Source organism: Phocoena sinus, chromosome 11, assembly GCF_008692025.1.
Source record: "Phocoena sinus isolate mPhoSin1 chromosome 11, mPhoSin1.pri, whole genome shotgun sequence".
In the NCBI taxonomy this organism is placed as follows: Eukaryota; Metazoa; Chordata; class Mammalia; order Artiodactyla; family Phocoenidae; genus Phocoena; species Phocoena sinus.
In genome coordinates this window covers 38037544-38058601 of record NC_045773.1, presented here as the reverse complement: position 1 = coordinate 38058601, position 21058 = coordinate 38037544, and the positions used below count along the sequence as shown (strand labels likewise).

The following is a 21058-nucleotide window of genomic DNA, read 5'->3' as shown; positions in this document are numbered from 1 at the left end:
GACAGTCCTTGCCCATGGCATGAGTGACCTGGTCCCCCAACATGTGAACAGCCCCAAGGAGGGGTGAGCAGGTGATCCAGAGAGGCTAGGAGGCCTGTTCCATGGCCTCAGTGGCTTGTCATTTCCCCCGGCCCAGGCTGAGGCACCAAGGGCAGAGTCATAGCTGCGTATGGGATTGAACAGGTGGCAGAGGAGGAGGCCAGGGAGTACTGCAGGAGAGGCAGAGCAGAGGGTAGGGGTGTCTAGGGCTCAGATGGGTACAGCAGGGGCCGGCCAAACCCACGGAGGACATACCCACCCTCAGGAACCCCCACTAGCCCAATCCCTCAGTCCCGAGGGGGTGGAGTGCCGGGCAGTGGACAGGGGGCAGAGGCAGCTGGGAGGCCTGCCTGGGTGATGGGATCCATTTTCCAGTGGCAACGATGTGTGAAATGAAAATTGGATAGAGCTGGCTGCGCCCTGCTTGGAGGCCTGGTTATCGGGATGGAGGGGAGCAGGTGGGAGAGCTGAGGGGGTGTCCCTGCCCAGCCCCTCCTTGCTTGCTCACCAGGGTCTCCTTCGGACATCGTACAGGTCGATTTTCTTGGGGGCTCGCCATGGGGTGGCTGTGGGAGGAGAGGAGGTGACTGCGGACAGGCAGGGAAGGGCCTGGGGCTGGTAGCAGGCCTTGCAGCAGTGGCCAGGCCACCCCGCAACCAGCAAGGTGACCGTCCTGCCCCACGCACCCCAGGATGAGGGGTCAGGGAGATGGAGGAGGGTGGGGTGCTGAGTGGACTGGGGAGATGGGCTAGTGCTCACCTGGATAATAGCGAGTGACTCCCGTGGCACTGCCGAAGACCTGCCACAGGAGTGTGGGGTCCCGCCTGCGGTTCTCAATGAATACATTCTCCAGGGCCTCCGTCCAGTTGAGCTCATTGAGGATGACGGTGGCTAGGGGGGAAGCAGGGGGCTGGGGTGGGAAGCGCTTCGGCTGTTCCCGCGCTGAAGCTCATCACAGCGACACCCATGCATGTGCCTCTCACTTAGAAAGCCTCACCTGCTCTCTGCCTACCCAGGTCTCCCTCACTTCCCAGGGCTCAGCTGGGGCTGCACCAGCTCCTCCAGGAAGACATCCTTGTTCTCATCCCAAGAAACAGCTCAGCCTGCCCTTCGGCCAGGCTCCACATGATCAGGCAGGGCAGCTGTGGCCTGTGGCCCCTGCGGAGGGGCCACCCAGGTGGCAGGGAGCTATGAGCTGGGATGCCCATCCAGCCTGCTGCCTGGAGCTTGCGGCTGGTCCCCTGGGAGCTCACCCACTCAGCATGCACTCCGGGCTGCAGCCACAAGAAAGCAATTAAGGGCTCAATGACGGTGCTGGAATTATTCAGCTATTAAGGTACCTGATAAGCTGGAAGCCACTCAGCTCCATGATTAATCAACTGGGGCCAGGAGCAGGCAGGGGTGGGGGCGGGGGCTCTCGGAGGGACACGGGCTGTGCAATGATCCTGCTGCAACACTGGCACGTGCACTTCCACACACACACACACACACACACACACACAGCCTGCGCTTGTATACTGCATGCAGGTATACAACAGGTGTACCTACATCTAACCTCTGTGTTTCCAGCCGGATGTGTCATCCCCTCACCCCCAAACCTACCTGCCCAGCAGCCTCACTGCTGCCATGGGCACAGGGTCACACATGCTCATACCTACACACCACTCTGCCCTTACAGGAGGACACCAACGGGTCCTGCTTTCACAACCCCCCATCACAAGTTACCCCACCCTCCCCCTCCCTCAACCTCTGTGGCTGCACAGGTGTGACGCCCTGGCCAGACCTAGCCCCCCACACACAGAGCAAGGCTTCTCTCAGATGGATGGACTCCATCCATCCGGCAACCCGGGCAGAGACTTGGGATGGCTTAAGCAGTACGCAGCCCCCCAACTCAGGACAGCCCTAAACCTGCCCAATGTGTGTGTGTGGCACATGCTCTCACATGTGCAGTGTACCTGTCTCTGCGTGTGGGAAACTCAGAAAAAACAGCAGGAGTTGGATACCTGCTACTGCCAGGCCTCTGTATCGCACCCCCTCCCCTGGGGGCTACTTCTTCCTCCAACTTCTCCCACCTCCTTTCTTTCCGGGTGGAGCCCTGACACCATCACCTCTCCCTGAAGATCCACTCCCCAAACGGGAACCAGAGCATGTCTTCCAAAGGCTCTGCTCTTCTTTTCAGAGAAGAAACCCTTAGAACAGATGAAGAGCTGTGATTTATTTTTTACTTTATTTTATTTTTTGGCTGCACCGCCTGGCATGCAGGAGCTTAATTCCCCGACCAGGGATCGAACCCGTGCCCGCTGCAGTGGAAGCGCAGAGTCCTAACCACTGGACCGCCAGGGAATTCCCAGAGCTGTGATTTAAAGATACGAATGCTCCAGGCTCGGCCCACAGCCTAGGGGGTGACAATATATTCTGGGGCATTCTTCCCTCTGCTCTCTCTCTCCAGACTGGGGGGCCTCTGCTGTCTTGTCTGCTGCCTAGTCCTCCCGCTCTGCTCTCACTCCCTTCTCTCTGGCCCTGCAGCTTCCCTTAACTGACCATAATGTGAAAACAAAACACATTTCTAGCATTGGCTGTGCCTACTGAACAGTATGTTATGGTCCCGTTCCTAATTTAGAAACTTAGTGAGTTGTACAATTTCTATTTTTCTCTTTAAGGAAAAAATAAAGTCAGGCTCTCAAATGTTTCACACAGTACTGTCTGCCGTGGGAGAGTCTGCCTGGCAGGTCCCACCCCTCACTGGACTTCAGTTTCCCCATCTGCACATGAGAGGCTTAGAGCAGACAGACCATTCTGGGAGCCCCTCTAGCTGCTGCTGGCAGAGGGGTGTCCCTGACTCAGGTCAAGGGCCGAGAGGAGACCTGGCTGGGCTGTCCCTTCAGGTAGCCATGACCACATGCACGCTCACGCATACACTGTGAGACACGCTTGTGCACACACTACAGCCCCCCACCTGGAAAGGGCGTGCTGCTCAGCCCTGTGACCACACACACACACTCATGTGCCCACACCCTCAGATCACACTGAGCTTGGAAATGGGGACCATGCCCCTCTCAGGCAGGCGATTACAGACTTAATTAAAAGTGACACAGTAAATAAAAAACATATAAAATGTAATTTGTGTGGGTAGCGAGGGGTGACTGGGGAGGGTGGTGTGGTTCCTGTTTTAATTAGTGTGCCTGCCTGTGATAGTGCCCCTCGACTGGCTTGGGCAGGTGGCCTGTGGGTGGCCCTTGTAGGGTGTGGGGGGCATCCACCCTCACTCCTGCCTGAGGCTGCCCAGAAGGCCCAGGAGGGGCCTCCCTGAGAACCCTGGAGGATTCCCTGCTTTCTGAAGTCCACGCAGAAGTTCTGGGACCTTTGCTTCAGGAACCTCCACCCAGTGGGCCCCTTGGATTCTGAGGCTACCCTGTAGGTGCCCATAGAATTGTGTCAGAACCAAGAGACTCCGGGGCCTTAAATCCTGCAGCTAGGGTTCCCCATTCAGTGTTTGACTCTTGGCCTCTTCTCCCTACACCTCCCAAGTTCTTCAGGAAGTTCATCCTCATGTCTGACTCAAATCCTTCTAGCTGTAGTGACCTGGTTTCCCCATTGTGCAAAGCTATACTGTCCCTGGAGCTTGGCATCTCAACCACCCTCTACTCAATCCCCCTGACCTCCATCTCCACCTCCCCCTGCTCACCAGGAAGAAGGAGGGAGGTGTTACAGGGTTGGTGTCTGTGAATGAGAAGTTGCTCCCTGTCCTGTGCCCATCTTGATGTGGTAGGTCCTCAACCCTTCCTGCATGGGGCCAGGGAATGGGAGAGGGTAGGGAGGAGCTGCTCTGGGGACAGGTGGGGACTTGGCCCAGCACGTGGGGGAAGAGTTGTTTGCATGCATTTGTGTGAGCCCGTACATGCATAGGGGTGAGAGGCTCGGTGTTTTGCGTCTTGCTGAGAGTTAGCGTGAGGCTGTGCCTGAGAGTGGCTCGATGCCTGCATGTGGGCAGGTCTGAGAGGTGAGCATGTGTGACCCTGGGTGTAGGTAGGGGGCTGAAGGTGGATGGGCACCTGGGACCTGGCAGTGCCCAGGCAGTGGGCCTTGCCCCCATGGTGGGTGGGAAGGGCTGCTCCCGATCACTCTGCACACTCACAGCCTTTGTAGATGTCCGTGGGGATCTGCACAGCCGTGTATGAATAGTTGACCTTGTTCTTGAAGTTTGAGTCCTCAACGAAGTCCAGCCGTAGGGTGCTGGCCTTGGACCCCCTTTCCACATCCTCACTCTCAGGGTCGTCCTGTGGAAAGGGACCCCCAACCATGGCAGTGTCAGGGCTGGGAAATGGTGGAGTGGGGTTGGATAGAACTGCAGGCAGGGGGGCCAGAATCTAGGAGATAGGGGCATCTCAGAATCAGAGACTACTGCAGAGACAGAGAGATGGAGAGACACAGGGACAGAGAGACATGGGGTATGGACCCCTTGCCTGGAAAGCCCGTGACACCCACCTGCCCCACCCACCATCCCCACATTTGCTAAACCCAAATTCCAGAGCCGAGACCAAACCAAGCCCTTCCTCACATCCTTGAAAACCAATTATCAGCGAAGGAGGCAAATCTTGGAGCTAGAGAGGAGTGGGCTGCAGACACCCTGCTCATAAGGACTTGCTCTGTGTCATCACAAGGCGGCCTCAGCACCCCGTCACAGGAGCTTTGCAACATACACCCCACAACTTGGTCCCACCTATCCCCTGCATGGAGTTCCTCTGGCACCAAGGAGAGGGCCCTAGCCCCGTCTGGGGGAGGGGCACCACCCCCTGCAGCAGGGTGGCTCTAGGGGCTGAGCTGGAGAGCGGGGAGTCCGTGGGAGAGCTGGGCTCGGGTCGGGGCTAGCACTGAGACCTGGTAACATCCAGAAGGAGGGTCTGCGGTGCCTGCTAGCAGAAGGACTATAAAGGCCCCCACTGACTTTCTAAAATGAGTTGCAGCCGTCTGACAGGTGCCAATTACAGCATCGCCTGGCCAGGCAGGCTGGGCATGCGCCGTGCGCCCCTGCCCACCACCACAGGCTGGCAGGAGTGGGTCTGCGACTATAGTGTTGATGCCGCAGCCGAGGTGGGGGGTGGGCAGGCACGGGTGCAGGTGTGCAAGGGGGAAGGGAAGATGGAGGTAGAAAGTGAAGGGGAAGATGAAGAAAAGCCGGATGGGGAGGCAAGGAGAGATGGAGAGCCACGCGAGGTAGGCGCAGAGCTGGGGGTCTTTGTGCCCTGGGAGGAGGGAGCATAAGCAGCTGAACCAGCCACATGTTCCCTCACTGCCCCTCAACGCCCCTGTGACCACCTTCAGCACCAGGCTCAGCTCATTTCCTCTCCCCAGTGGATCTCACGTGACGGCCGACCCCACTGCTCACTGGGTCCTGGTCACACCCCTCATGTTCCTGCCGCCAGGCTGTCTGTCTGGGGAAAGGGTGATGGTGCCTCCCCACCCAGCCAGCTGTGCTGTCGCCACCCAGGGAGTGCTCTGGGTGCACCCTCAGGCCTGGGGAATGAATTACTGCCTGGATGGTGGGTGCAGCTGGCTGGAGGGCCTGCAGCAAACACCCTTTTCATCTATCTCTTCAAGATTGGATTTTGTAACAGCAAAATCCAAGCCATCTACTGCCCTGCCATTGCCCCTCACCCAGTGTGCCACCGCTCTGCCCACCTCGGCACACCCTAGCCTCCTAGAAGCTCCTGGATGCTGGGTAAAGCTGGGGCAGGCAGCTGCTGAGCATGGAGGCCAGAGCAGGGAGCCGGCCGCCCCTGAGGTGTGAGCCACTCACGTTCTGCTGGGAGGAGGGGGAAGTGCGGAAGAAGAAAGCCCCCGAAATGTCAGCGGCAGATGAAGGGCGCTGGAAAATTTAATCTCCCAACTTTCCCAACTAATGTGACATTTGGATTCTGTTCTGATAAGCTATCAGCTGGCGAACTTTTTCCTTCCTTCTTTCCCTCCCTACCCCCACCTTCTGGCTGGTAATTTAAAAGTAAATGGTCTAGAAAGATCTCTAACTGTACCTCTGGCAAAGATTAAAAAAACAAAACAATGTTAACAGGCAGGAGAGTTGGGGAATGTGCGCGTGCTGATATTTATACCGGGGCTGGGAGGGCTGGGATTTTGGCCTAACCGACCCTGGCCCAGCCCCACCCGGGGTGAATCTCCCTCCCTGTGCTGTCCCTAGCCCCCCCTAGCAGATGTCCAAGGGGCTGGGGGCAGGGAGTCAGTGATTTAGAGCCAGGGGTTGGGGGCTGCTGGGAGCAGGGAGTCCAGGGAGGGGGCCGGGCACCAGACTGGCCAAGGAGACCCCTCAGCGTCACCCCGACGCCCAGGGGCTTTGTACGGTGGGCAACTGCAGTCTCCTGGTTTATATTTAATGCACTGATTGCTAAAATTACAGCCCGCTGCTGAGGGGGGTAAGGAATTAGATTCAGGGTCTAATTAAAGGTTTGTTCTTCATTTGAATTTCAGATTCCAGCTTTAATTTTAGCAACTTCTCTGGGAGCCACGGAGGCTCAGCCAAGGGGGAAGCACACCTGCTTTAGCCCACCCACCCCTCCTTCTCTGCGGCCCTGCCTGCCTGCCCTCCTGAAGGCTCACCAAGGCCAGCCTGGTACCACAGACCCTCTGCAGGAATCCCTTCCTGCCTGCCCACCTCTTGGTGCCACTGGATACCTTGTGCTCGCTCCAGGCAACCCCCCAGGCCAATAGGCCCAGGAGTGGGAGTCTAGCTGTTGGGTCTTCTGCACCAGTCAGCACAGGTGGGGCCCCAGAGACTGAGTTGTGACACCTCTGTTTACAGAGGAAATAACCAGGTTCAACTACTTTTGCCTCAAAAGCAGGCAGATGAATTTGGGCCTTGACAGGTTCACCAAAACAATCTGTTCCATGTGCCCTGCACCCTCAGACACTCTTGTCTCCTCTGTAGACCCCCTCACACCCCAAATGGTCACACTTTCACGTGAGTCATCTGGTGACAGGGACCTCTCTCTGTCACAGGGCCACCCAAGCAGACGTGAACCAGTCAGTGAGGCAGAAGAGCAGTGTAGCTCTGGGTTCTCCGGTCGGTCCCAGCACCACCACTTCCGGGGTGGTGACCCCTGATGAGTCAGAGCCCTCTCCTTCATCTGAAGAACAGGCACAGGGACTGGGCTGCCTCTACAGCTGGGGGGAGACTGACTTAGCCCAGGGCCAACACTGATCATGGGGCCAGGCTGTGGGGTGGTCAGCACGCGGAAGCCACTTTCCCCTCACCACAGGGAAGGGTACCTGCACTCACCTGAAACACACCTGCATCCCGGCTCCACCTGCCTACCTCCAGGAAGCCCTCCCCACCTGCTCCCTCTCTCCCCTACTCTCACAGCACTCAGCATCCCTCTGTCCTCCCGATGCTGGTACCTGAACTGACCTAGGGGAAGAGGTCCAAGAGCCTCACCACCCTGCCCCGGGATGGGGCTGGGCCCGCCCCACACTGTACAGTGAAGCTGTGCCCCTTGGTGCCACAGAGACACAGCCCTGGAGGGGTCAGGGCCTCTAGGGAATTGTGGGAGGTGTAGGGCAGGGACCTGTGCAGCCACAACTCTGCAAGGCCAAGCTCAGAATGCTGAAGAGTGCTGAATTCTAACACTCATTTTACAGCTGAGGCCATGAGGTCCCAGAGAGGGGGGTGTGGCTCTGGCAGCTCCCCATCCCTGCCAGCATGGGTGGGGGCACTTACCAGCTCAGCGTCGGCCTTGGCGTCATAGTACACTATGTCTTCCTCCTGGTGGGGAAGAGATGCCTCATCACTCATGGTCTCCTGAGGTGCGGCCAGGACCCCCAGCTCTAAGGCCTGGAATGGCCCCCTCAGATTCCTCTGGGGCAGAGACCGTCCCCTTACCCATCCAGAGCTGCCATCCAGGGAGGGCTGGATGAGTCAGGCTGGATGCCCCACCCACACCCCAGCCAGACCGTCCTCAGGAGCTCTCACAGGCACCAGGAGGATGTGGTACCACCGATCGGTACCCCTGGGGCTCCCTGACTCTAGGATCAGGGTCTCTGCACTGAAGCCCTGCTGGGAGGTAGGGTTAGAGCCAGCCTATCTGCAGAGACTCTGGCTGAGGCAGTACCAAGGGAGAATTGAGGAAGATGGAAAAATAGAGCCGAGTCTGGGAAAGAGTGAAATAATGACTCGACACCGCATCTTCCAATTTCTTCTATTAAAAAGCCTGCTCATTACGAGCATGTACTTATTAATTATCTGTGATTTGTTGTGAAATGCAAGGGGGTTTACACAACAGGAGCAGGAGAAAACAAAGCCCGGCCCCTGTGCCTGCCTCCCAGCCCTTGCCTGCCTTTGCTAGCACCGCGTGTCCTGGCCTCGCCCGCCTGCCCGCCGCCTGGGTTCTCAGCCATCTGCACATCATAATCACCGGCCACCCCAGGGACCCGTAACACAAATGGGCTAATTTCATGTTTAATGATCTTTAATCAGAACTGAGCATGGCTGACAGCGGCTGCCAGAAGGTAAATCTGGTGCCATCAGGTGCCACCCGCTCAGGAGGGGCCACCCCACCCCTGCCTTGATAGGCCCTAAGGCCAGGACACAAGATAGGGCCACTGTCCGAGTCACCCTCCCCTGGTGCTCCTCAGCCCTGTTTTGTACAGCAAAAACCTGCAGCATGGCCCCGGAAGTCCCTTGTTCACTGGGAGCCTGTTTCTTTGTGGTCTGCAAATGGGGGTGATGACCAAGTGTGCTCCCAAGGGTCTGGCTGTAAAACAGCAAGCACAGAGCCAGCACTTACTCCATGGTGGGCCTCCCCTTGCCTGGGCCTGGCTGGGCCCCATGTACTGTGTGATCGCAGGGCTGCACTGTTCCCTCTCTGAGCTCAGGCTCCTCATGGAGGGAGGGACTTAGCCTTGGTGATTGTCCAGGTGCTGGGTCTGAGGCCACGGTTTGAGGTGGTCGGTACCGGGGCTAGTTGTGGGGAACAGTCATGGGTTCTCTCCCACCAGAGGTCTGGGGGGTGCAGGCCACTGGCTGGACCTATAGGTATAGTCCAAGCATTCTGGAACATTGACTACAGGCCTGGCGCTATGCTTGGGCAAGACCACACCTCCTGATGACTGAAAGACCAAAGTTTCAGTCCTGTGAGGTATCTGCTGTGTCCAGCTAGGCCTCACACGCACTGCGGTACAGGGTTCTCCCAACAGCCCTATGACCCCGTTATACAGATGAGGAAGCTAAGGCAGGGATAAAAAAGGCGTTGCACCCCGGCTCCATTCTGCCTTCTCGACTCATCTCCAACCCCTCCCACACCTGCCCAACCACCAGTCCAGAGAGACTGGAGCTCAGGTGGGCCCGGGGTGGGGGTGAGGGCCGGGGCCCAGGCTCCAGGGTGCTCAGCCTTTCCTTGGGCCCAGCTCTGACCCAAGCGCGTAATGAAAGCTGACATTACATCAAACACAATAAGGAGTTTCGGTTGATGAAGATCATTCCTGAACACACAAACCTATTAAACCGAGGGGAAAAAATATCAATTCAACACAGTCGCTGGTGAAAAGAAAATGTGATTTGTTATCTAAAAGGGGGTTATAAACACGGCTCTGATGCTCTTTCCCTCTGTAATGAAAATAGGCAGGCACAGTGGGAGGACTGCAGATTAGAACATAGGGCTTCACTCACCAACTTTTTAGGCAAATCTGCAAGGGTGGGAAAGGGCATGGGTGATGGGTAGGGGTCGGTGGCTCTAGGCCTCCAGAGTGACCTTCACAGTGACCCTCCTCTGGGCTCTCCTCACAGACCATGCCTGGGTCCTGCCTGACCTGGGCTGTCCCTGGGACACCTGGCATTCACTTGGGCCACCTGTCCAGCTACTCCAATGGCTCCCTTTGTCTCTTTGTCCTGCTGTTTCATGGACTCAGTGGAGGATGAGATGTTGGTGGCATCAGTGACACAGGGGGAATGTATCACACAGAAGGATTCTAGCCGCCCCCCCCCCCCCCCCCCCCGCTTCAGACTGCAGGTGAGGCTCAGGAATCTGTATGCAGTCTTGGTGCCCCAGGGACTCGGATACACGTGGGCAGGACTCCTCCCTACCCCTCCCATCTTGAGAGGGCCCATGTCCCTTCCTTGGTAGAGAGTGGCATTAGCTATGGATGGTGGCAGGCACGGTGACATGTGTGAAAATACATTGTAAACCCAGCTGTGGTCACTATGTTTGATATGATGTGGAGCTGGGGACGGGGCAGGATGGGACCGTTAGGGTCTGGTAGGAGGGTCCCTGGAAAGGCCTCTGTGTCTACTTTGGGCTGCAGGTGCCCCAGTGTCCACCACTAGTGCCCTGTCTCTGGGACACAACAAAGAGGTGGTACCACCTAGCGATTATGTGCAGGGGACTTGGCAAAGGGTCCTGGCCTCAAATCCTGACCTGAACATGTGAGCTCTGGGATCCTGAGCAGTGAGTGAAGACTGAGGCTGAAGCCTCACAAGTCCCTGTGGCCCCTTGAGGCCTCCTGGAGGTCACCTCCATCTCACCAATGAGGCAAGGGTGCCTGTTAAACCCTTCAGCCTCAGTAAGGCTTTACCTCAGGGTTTTGATTTTCCACTTGTAAAATCAGAATGATGATGCTAGGAGGACAGGGAGTGAGGCCTCTCCAGGGGTTCGGGCCAACCCAACCCATGAGTGGCCCCCTTAAGCTTGTAACTTCACAGGCCCGGGAGGGGCCTGAATGTAGAAGAAACCCTCTGGTTGGGGTGAAACGTGTGTCCTTAACGTCCAGGGTACACACCTCTGACACCCCCTCCATTACGTGGTATTTTAGGGGCCATTTTGCACAAACTGGGCAGGGAGTGGGGGGAATCACCCACATGCCTCCCCCCAAAGTGGATTTCTGTGCATATATGACACATGAGGAGTGGGGCTAGGGGGCCCACACGGCCCTTGTATAGATGACACACACACTCTCCTTAGCTGGAGCTGAGCCCAAGAGAGAGCATGAGGGATGCTGGCAGGTGGGCAGCAGGGTGAGGAAGTGAGAGTGGGGTGAGCATGGGGAATAGCAATTGGCATCTACGTTTGGTGCCATGGAAGGCGGCTGCTGTGGCTTGGTCAGACCTGACTGCTGCTTGCTCACCAGGCCCCTGTGCAGGACCCAGGCAGCTACCCGGCTGCACCAGTGAGGACGCTTGGCCTTCCTGCCCTGCCTCACTGCCAGCTCAGCTCAGCCAAGAGGACTGTTTTCTGAGAGAGCCGTCTGTCGCCGGCTTGGCAGAGAGGCAGGCAGCAGGCCCTGTGGCTGGGGCAGACCTCAGGCCGGGGAGCCACCTGTCCTGTCCAGCCGGCTCCTTGGCCTGGCCCAGCCTTCGCAGCCTTCTCTTTAGGTTCCCAGGCAGAGCTATGTCTCCCATTAGACTCCCAGGGCAGGGCTTTGTCTCCTGCAGGCCCTAGGGCTGGCACTGAGGCCCTGGAACCAATGGCCTCTCCTGCCTCCCCGACCCATGCCCTGGCCCAGGTCCTCCTTGGTGGCCATCTAGATAGCAGATAATGCTGGCACAATGAGGTGCTGGCACCAGGCACAGTGTCCGGCAGGCGGGCCATCTTCATCCACCCTAAGTGTTATGGGCACCAAAGCACCTGCTGCCTGTCTACAGCGGCCATGGGAGGTGCTGCCTGCTAACAAGGGCCGTGGTGTCCAAGGGCTGCAGCCAGGGCTGTGGCTACAGGTTCGCTACCCTTGCCATGGCAAGGAGTGTGGGGTCATGACCTGGGAGTAGGGAGAGGAGCATGGCTTCACATCCAGATATTTTCCCCTCACTCTCTTGTCCCTCTTGACCTTGCAGACTCCAGGATCCCCCAAGTCCCTGGGCTGGTGTCAATGGTATGATTGTGTGTGTGTGTGTGTGTATGTTTGTACACCATTGCCCGTTTCTCAGAGGTCTGCATGCAAACCTACTGTGTGCTATTGACACAGGCAGGGCCACACCCTACTGATCATGTAGTGGATTCCAGTCTGGCCCCGTGGGTCAAGGGTTTCCTCTGTGCCCAGAACTGCTGACTGCCATCCTCCCCACCTCAGAGATAAGAAGACTGAGGCCCTGGTCGCTCTGTCCACAGGGCACCTGGCTGGGCACATGGACAGGTGATGGGCAGCACTGAGTCAGGCTCAACTGCTTCTGGCCAAGAGAAGCCAGATGGAGCAGACAGATGAGCCCACTGGGCCACTGGCCTGGGGGAGCATGCACTGGGAACCATCTGTGATGGGGGCACCAAAGGCGGGTGCTGTGGGCAGTGGGGGCTAATCCTAGAGTTGTGGCCAGAAAGAGGAGCTCTAGGGAGTTAACTGGAGTGGGAGGTGTTGCCCTTCTGAAGGAGGTAAGGGTATTCCTAAGAAGGCCTGGCTTGTGTAAAGGGCCTGAGCTTGTCACTGGGTGTGTTCCTGAATGCTGGGAAGGAACATGACTCCTTATCTGTCACCTCCTGAACGTTGTTGGCAAGGACATAGTTTCAAGGGTGGGTGGTATGCCTTCAAGGGACAAAACACCATCCTTTCTGCAGCCTGAAGTCCCCATATCCCCCCTGGCATGGACAGTCTGCACCCTGGCAGCTCTCCCTGGCAGCCCAGGCAGGGCTGGCTGGCAAGTCAGCTAATGGGCCCATCATTAGCACTGATGCCTTTTAGCCCGGCTGCTGGGCAGCTCAGCACTCCTGGGGAAGAGAAGGGCCCTGACCTTGCAGCTGGAAAGGAGGGGGCGCCTACAGCTCCACTCTGCCCAAGATACCTGTGGGACAGACAAACAGGAAGACTAATGGACTGGTGGGGGTGGGCAACGAGCATCAGGCAAACAAGGCTGGGCCCAGCTGGCCCTGTGGTCACACCCATAGCTGGGGACATCTCAGGTCAAGCCAGGGGATGGGGCCAGCAGAGCCCTCTCCTGCCTTAGGACAGAAGCACCCAGAGCCTATGGGCTGGTATGGCCAGAGATGCACCCATACCATCACCAACTTGCACCTACATGGCCTCATGTGTGGACCGACCCTTTCATACATCACACCTGAGCAGACAGATAGCCCCCGACACCAGCTAGTCGTTTGCCAAATGGGGAAACTGAAGCCCAGAGAGGGGTGAGCCCTTGCTGGGTCCCGCAGGGACTGTGACCCAGTGTGCAGGGAGTGGGTCCTCAAGTAGCACCGTCTCAGCATCTCCTGGACACCCTGAGACCTGGGCCTTCCTTCCCGGTAGGCCCCCATGGTGCCCACTTGGCCTGCGATAAGCCGTTTCTGTCTTGGAGTAGCTGAAAATCAGGGGTCAGGGGTCCAGTAGGATGATCCTTGGAAATCTTGGGTTTTCTGCAGAGTCAGGGAGAAAAAACAGGTTTGGGGCCGAGGCAGCCTCTTCGTCTTCCTGTTTGGGGCCTACACTGGGAGGGAGAGAAAGCCAGGCCGAGGGCTTTCATTCCCTTATTTCCTGATTCCTTCATTCCCTCTCCTGTACCTGCTCTGTGTGTCTGTCCTGGGTGGGGAGGGGAGGAAGCAGATACATCAGAAACAAAAGAAGGGACAGAGCGGGAGCCAAGGGTTCTGGATTCCCAGAAGGTGGAGGGGCTGATGGGCTGGGGAGCAGGAGCAGCCTCACTGGGAAGAGGCAAGACAAGCTGGGCTTCAAAAGGAGGAACGGGGGCTTCCCTGGTGGCGCAGTGGTTGGGAGTCCGCCTGCTGATGCAGGGGACACGGGTTCGTGCCCCGGTCCGGGAAGATCCCACATGCCGCGGAGCGGCTGGGCCCGTGAGCCATGGCCGCTGAGCCTGCGCATCCGTGAGAGGCCCACGTACCGTAAAAAAAAAAAAAAAAAAAAAAAAACAAAAAACGGAGGAACGGAAGGCATTCTGGGTGGAGAGATCAAGAATGGGCCTGGAGTGAGGTGTGAGGTGTGGCTGGAGCACAGGAGGAGGGGAGGGAGGAGGCAGGTTGACGAGAGAGGCAGGGACGGCCAGATCCTGGGGCCTTGAGCGCAGGCTCAGGCTGGGAATTGCAGGGAGTTGCCAGGGTGAGGTTATTTGCAGGTGGGGGCACATCCAAGTGGCCAGGGAGTGCAAATGGAGGCTACTGTGTGTATTTCTGATCAAGAGGCTGAGGAGGCACGGTGGCCCAGGGATGGGTTTGTAGTGCTGGAATGCGGAGTGAGAAAAAGCCCAGCCCCCAGCTCCCAGGGAGGGAGGATCGGTCCAGGGAGTCGTTAGTTCATTCATGTGTTCACTGTAAACAATCATCTGTTACCCACAACTCCATGTGAGCTCCCTGAGGGCAGCACCAAGCACCCACCAGGCAGCAAAGGAAGAGTGCTATGGTGTGCGCTCAGGGTGGCCTGGAGGGATGGGGACTGGGGAGAAGGAACAGGTTTAGGGGGCCTGCATCATAGGCATGCACCCCCTGGCACCTGACGGCACAGCTGTGAGACTCTGCCCCCAACAGGTGACCTCAGGTAGGTCTAACCACTCTGTGCCTCAGGGTTCTCATCAGTTAAGTAGGAATAATAATCCCTCCTGCCTCCTAGAGGTGCCAGACTCAGAGCTGGAGTGAGTCAAGGCCTCCCCCATCCCCCTTATTGGCCCCTGGGTGCCAGGGGGCAGCTCTTGGTGCCTCTCCCTGCATTTAGCACAGAGACCACTGGGAGGCGTGGCCCACATGCCTGAGCGGGTGTGGAGGACACAGCGAGCCCTGCCAACTGGTCTGGTCCCCGAGGGTTCCGTCATCCTTGGCATCGGGGGTTTCCTGAGTCTGGGAGGAACGCTGCCTCAGTCTCTCTTCTGGTTTACTGTTATCCTTTGGCAGGAAAGGTGCAGGTGTGTCCAGTCTTGCCCAAATCAAACACAAGCTGCCTGAATATGTGAGCCACCTGGGTGTGAGGCTGGGGATCATGAGGCTTTCCTTCCCTCCCCCACATTCTGGGCCCTTCTGTCCTCAAAAAGAGTCCTGCTCTCAGCTTCTCACGCCGCCACTTGCTCCGCGCCTGAGCCCCTTCTGAGCTTTGCTGGCGGAAGGAGAGGATTTAGTGGCTGTGACAGCCTGGTCCCCGATCCCAGCCTGGCAGCCTTCTGGAAGACAGGCTGCTGCTCGGGGAAGTCTGGGAAGGGGATAGGGTCCCTTTCCCCCAGCATCTCTTCCAGGTCAGTGTATTAAAGTCTGGGAAGTCCTGGAGTCAAGAGGCCTCTCTGCCCCAGGGGCTGTCCAAGGAGTCTGTGCAACTCCTTAACCACCAAGGGGATGCCAACTTTGGGGAGCATCATTTCAGAGCAGCCTATGTGCTCATGGGGGACTCCATAGCTCCTCTGGGAGCTGGGAGTGGAATGAGAGGTTCATATCTGCACCCTGTGTCCCAGCACCAAGGGGAGCCTCAAATGTTTGCTGAACATTGGGCACAGGTTCCCGGCTCCACCCCACAGAGTCCTTGGTGCCCTTCCAGTGGGTCTGGGCAGCCTCTCTCTCCCTCTTCCCCTGCATGCACATCCACCCTTGCTGCGGGTGGGCAGGTCCTAGGGGCTGGGGAGGGCACTGCAGTTCTTACCTTGATGTTGTCCTGCCAGCGGTGGGCTTTCTGGAAGTTCTCTGCAGCGTCAGCCAATCTCTGAGGGACAGAGCACAGGGAGGTCAGAGACTGAGGAAGGTCTGTGCCCAGCCCAAAGCCTTCTCCATCCCCAGCAGTCCCTGGGGCCAGACTGGCTCAGGGACTCCCTGGACATCGTGCCAGACTCTCAGAGATTCCTTGATCCCAGACATTCTCCAGCTTGCTCTGTGGGCCCTTCCCCCACCCACATCGGGCTCCCACAGGAAAGGTGAAGCCTGCACAGACCTGAGTGGCATCTCCATGGGACTCCCTGGACTTCAGCTCAGCCACATTTCCTGCCCACAGGAAGGCAGGGGGACCCCTGAGGCATATTAAGACCCAGGCCCTGGAGCCAAGCCCACTGACACTCTCTACTAGCTACAAACCAGTGTCACCCCAGTGTCAAGAGGAAGGCCTTCCCCAGCCAAAGATGAAATGCCACAAGTGACAGAGTGCCTCACTGATGCACCTTTGCCCCCAGCTTGCTCAGGGCCCAGAAGGAGGTGCCCACAGCCCACCTCTGCCCACCCAGGCCTGTCCTCACTGTCCCTGTCCTGGCTTCCTGAGCCCCCTCCCAGCAGGGCTCTCTAAGCCTTCTGTCCGCACAAGCCTGGTCCATCCTTTGGTGCTGGTTCCTGTGGCCTCCTCCACGGAGGCCCCTGTGCCTGTGAGCACAGCTGCGTCTGTCCATCCCACACCTTGTTACCCAATACACCTAGTGCCAGACTGTGCTGATGTGTGGAGATATGGCAGAGTCAGCCCTGCCCTCCCACAGTTCAGCGGGAGAAAACAGACATAACCAGGCAGAATAACTAGGGCAGGACTAGCTGAGGTGCTTTGGGAAGCTCAGCATTGAGGGAACTTGGGAGGTCAGGGAAGGCTTCCTGGAGGAGGTGCTGGAAACTCACTACCCTTTGAGCCTGAATCCTGACCCAGAGATTCTTACTTTGTGCCTCCGTAGATCCTGTCTCTTTAGGAAGTCTTTTTTGAAAATTAATTAATTAATATTTATTTTTGGCTGCGTTGGGTCTTCATTGCTGTGTGCGGGCTTTCTCTAGTTGCAGCGAGCGGGGGCTACTCTTTGTTGCGGTGCACGGGCTCCTCATGGCGGTGGCTTCTCTTGTTGTGGAGCACGGGCTGTAGGCATGCAGGCTTCAGTAGTTGTGGCACGCAGGCTCAGTAGTTGTGGCTTGTGGGCTCTAGAGCACAGGCTCAGTAGTTGTGGTGCATGGGCTTAGTTGCTCTGCAGAATGTGGGATCTTCCCGGACCAGGGCTCAAACCTTTGTCCCCTGCATTGGCAGGCGGATTCTTAACCACTGCGCCACCACGGAAGTCCCCCTTTAGGAAGTTTTGAGGCTCCTGAGGACAGGACTGAGCCTGACCCTCTAGGGCCTCCTGCAGAGCTGAGTGCAGTGAAGTCCTGTTCATCATAATGATGACTGTCACCCTGAACTGATCATCTACTGCATCCAGGCCCTCCCCCAGGCCAGGGACACATCACGTGTACCTGTCACCATTCACAATGTGCTTGACGTGTCCTCCTCAGATGAGGGTACCCGGCACAGGGGTGGTGAGCAGCCTGCCTAAGGTCACAGAGGGGCTCTGGGTTGGGCTGGGGCCCTCACCACCAAATTTGCCTTGCCCAGCCCATGACCAAGGTCCGAAGGTATGCTCCACAGGGCCCACCATGCCTGGGGAGGAAAAGAGTAGCTCTTGGTGTGGAAGGGGCTCTGGTCCCCAACTCCCCGCCCTATTTGACCCCATGAGTGGAGCAGTAGGGTCCTGCCTTCTGGCCTCCAGCCCCCACTCAGAGGGCCCTGCCCCCTTGGTATTCAAGACAAACACTCCCATCCATCAGTCCAGGCCTGATGGCTTGTGGGCCCAAGAGGGGAAATTCTAAAATAAAGCCTGGCAGCTGCCCATCGGGGGAAATGGGAGACCAGCTTTTCCTCCCTTCTAGCGTGGAACAGTGTGGTGGGGGCCTGGTGGGACTCCCTGTAGAGCCGCAGCCTCCACTCGCTGGGCAGGATGCCACCTCTGGCTGTTAGAAGGGCTGTGCAGAGCTATCCCTACTCCCGCTGGGCCTGGCTCCCCCTGCTCCTCAGGGCAAAAGCACTGAATGCTGGGAAGGCTATGAGGCTGGGGGACCTGGGGGCAGGGTGGGAAAGTCAAACTCCCTCACTTCACATTGCTGAGACCCTCCTGCCACCCCCACCCGTCTTTTTTGCAGGTTTTGTCCTCTGCCCACTTGTTACTGCAGTGACTGCTTGGGTGGGCCCTACCCCAATAATCCAGCTTCAGGAACCATAGGCCTCTCTTCTCCCAGATGGCTCTCAGGTCTTGCCTCCAATCCTGGCCCCTCCTGAGCTCCTGGATACCTTTCTGGGGTAACCCTTAGGCCCACCAGAGCTTGCAACACCCCCTCTTAGAATGAGCCCCTCCACCCTGTGACCACTGCCCCTACATCCCACCCTTAGTGTTCTTCACACCACCTTACTTATCATCCCCAGCCCAGGCTCCTGCGTCCTCTCTTGCTCTTCGTCATCCTTCTCCACACAGCAGCTGCAGCCTTCAAAATGTGGATCCTGGGGCTTTCTTAAGGCCCCAGGAGCCCCCCTGTGCCCAACTCCTGCCCCTCCCTTTCCATCCTGGGTCCTCCTCTCAGCCTAAACCACAAACACCCCCACCCGAGCCCGACCCCCTGATGGGTCCTGATTCACAAGCTGGCAGTGCCCTTCCGCAGAGGACATTACTGTGTGACACACACGGTTAACAACACTTGTCACTCCTGTTAATGGAGCACTGACCATGCGAGCTCGGCACCAGGCCTGGAATGGAGTGTGGGAGCCCAGGGAACATCCCCCTGGGTCTTCATCTTGAGGGGTGAGTCTCAGGCAGTCACTGCATACCCCTTTTCCTTGCCCAGTGGCCCAACACCTTCCCAGGGATCCAGACCCTTCTCAGAGTGGGCCTGGAGCCATTGCCACTTCATGGACGATGAGGCTGGGACACATGTGGGAACAACCGGATCAGGTCCCTTGCCACAGAAAAGCCACACGGTTGATAGGGTTGCAAACAGACACTAGTTGAAGTCTCCAAACTGGGCCATGGCCTTGAGGACCTGTACTCTCCAGCCCCTACCTCCCCCGCTGGCCAGCGGATGCCAGCTCCTTCACCCTTCAGGACTTAGGTCTGACCCTGGGATTCACAGGCCTCAGGAACATGGGGGCTGATGGCCCCTCAGGCTCGCTAGCCTAGTGGCCAAGGTGAGGGAGACCAGGGAGGGAGGGCCCCAGCCTCCAGCCTCCTTGAACTCATGGAGTCCCATGGGCTCAAAGGCCCGGGTCAGCCCGCTGACTCGTGAATAACGGAGTTGCAATAGCCACAGCGAAAGGATTACTTTTAATCCTCAGTAATGATCAAGCCATTATTATTTTTTCGGTGTTACAGATCAATCAGTCCGTCCCCAGGCACCGGACGTGTGGAAACTGCTAAATCCACAGGCCTGGTGGTGCGGGAGGAAGGGTTGAGGCAGCTGAACGGGGGCGGGGTGGATGGGGCAGGCTGTGGCTGCACGCGGTCCCTCAGGCCTGAGGGTGAGAGGGAAGAGGACGGGAATACACATGGCACGCACGAGGGGCCCCAGGTGGGGATCAGAGCTTGGACCCTGGAGCCTTGGGTTCAGACCCCAGCTTCCCCCTCCAGCTCTCAATTTCCTGCCTATATATTAGAAGTAGTAACCTTACCCACGCAGAGGGTAGTTAGGTTCTTGGCAGCCCCCTTGCTCCAACTGCCAGTAGCTGTCCATAAAGCCCAGTGCCCTGGTGTTTCACTTGCTGGCTCTAAGCACACAAGCCTTTTGCCCACCTCTGGGCCTTCCTGGCATCCACTCTTTCTGCTTGGGATGTGCTCCCCATCATCTCAGTCAGTGCTATCAGACTGTCACCTCTTCTGGAAGCCTCCTATTGCCCTTGTCCTGTCCATGGGCTCCCCTCCCCTCTGCCAGGCACTCAGACTTGTGCTCCTGTCTTCACAGAGCCCACAACAGTCAGGCCTTCTCGGGGCTGGCTGGGAGACTGCTCAGAGCCCTGCCTCTGCCTCTGCCCTGCCCCGAGGTTCATCCTCCTTGCACTTCCCTCCCACCTCCCCCAAGTCCTCCTGATGGCCTGGGGGAGACAGGATGGGGAAGGACACTGAGATCCAGAAGTAAAGGGAGAACCTACAAAGACTCCTAGCAGGGCAGGGGCAGCAGTGGGAACATGGCTCACTTCATCTCAGGGCTCCTGCCTGTCTGGGGGAGATGTGCTCTGTTCCCATCCCTGACTCTGAATACCTGTTCCCTGGGACCAGCTCCCTGCTCGGGCTCTGGGCTCTGCTCTCAGAGCCACCTGCAGTCTCTGGCTCTCCCGCTACCAGGCCCCTGCGCATTCCACTCCCTCCTTGTGCACTCCTGCCCAGACTCCTCCAGCCTGTTTCATTCCCTCACCCTTGAGGCGTTAGCTTAGACCCCATTCTCCTCCTAACCACTTCCTGACCCATGGCAGGCTCCCATCTCTCCCCATCATGGAACTTAGAGAACCCTCTGCTTTTCCCCTTGAGCTGAGCTTGGTGGGCACTGTATCTGGCAGCTATCAAGTTTACAGTAACTTGGCCCCTGGCACGTAGTAGGTACACAATGAACATCTGATAAATCAAAGTCAGAATGTCTCTGAACCTGGGTAAAGGCTTGAGTCTGGACCTGCCTGGTCAGCTGTGTGACCCTAGGTGTGTGGTTTAACCTCTCTGAGACTTTTTCTTCATCACATCCTGGAGGGTGAGGGCTGCCTATGAAGGTGATGCTACGAAGTTGCTGATGGTGGCTTGCCTGGCCTGCGATGTCTCCATCATGGCCAAGGCGTTGGAGGGAACTATGGTGGGACTGCTGAGCAGGGCTGCTCACGGCTAAGTCAATTACGATAACAGCGGGCATTTCAGAGGCAATTATCAGAGAGTTTCACTTAACAATCAATTTCCCTCAGCGGAAACTGTTCTTACGGGAAAGGGCAAGAAAGAAGAGGACTGGGCTGTGGACAAAGCTCCCCTGGGGGAGCAGCCCCCTCTACAGACACCTTTGAATTTCACTAAGTTCAAAGTCTCTCAATTGCTCTGGAGCTGAGATAGACCATGACCTAAGATAAGGGACCTGAGGCCATGGTGGCTGCCCCTCAGAGGCCAACACCTGGAGGATAAGGGCCCCCCCCCCCCGGAGGAGCGGGGCTTGGGCCTGGTGGGTTGGAGCCCTCAGGCTTCTCCACTCCATCCTCTTTGAGGTCCCACTCCTCCCCCCAGGTTGGTGACCCCACTTCTCCTTGGCCTCCTCCCTTCATCCCCCTCACCTGGAGGCCCCCCCACCCCCACCCAGTGCTGGCCTAGCCTGAAAGGGTCTGG

The 21058-nt window shown here is 57.7% G+C and overlaps 1 protein-coding gene across 3 annotated transcripts in view; it reads right to left on the bottom strand.

Moving 5' to 3' along the window:
- Positions 1 to 21058, bottom strand: part of CACNA2D2 (calcium voltage-gated channel auxiliary subunit alpha2delta 2) — a 142158-nt gene that overhangs the window by 17469 nt on the left and 103631 nt on the right. For all 3 annotated transcript variants that reach the window (XM_032648618.1, XM_032648619.1, XM_032648620.1), the window contains exons 4-8: positions 15592 to 15651; positions 7766 to 7810; positions 4175 to 4316; positions 799 to 930; positions 548 to 605 (exon numbers count right to left, since the gene is read on the bottom strand). In XM_032648618.1, the coding sequence (XP_032504509.1) occupies positions 548 to 605; positions 799 to 930; positions 4175 to 4316; positions 7766 to 7810; positions 15592 to 15651 (437 nt within the window). The remainder of the gene's footprint in view (positions 1 to 547; positions 606 to 798; positions 931 to 4174; positions 4317 to 7765; positions 7811 to 15591; positions 15652 to 21058) is intronic.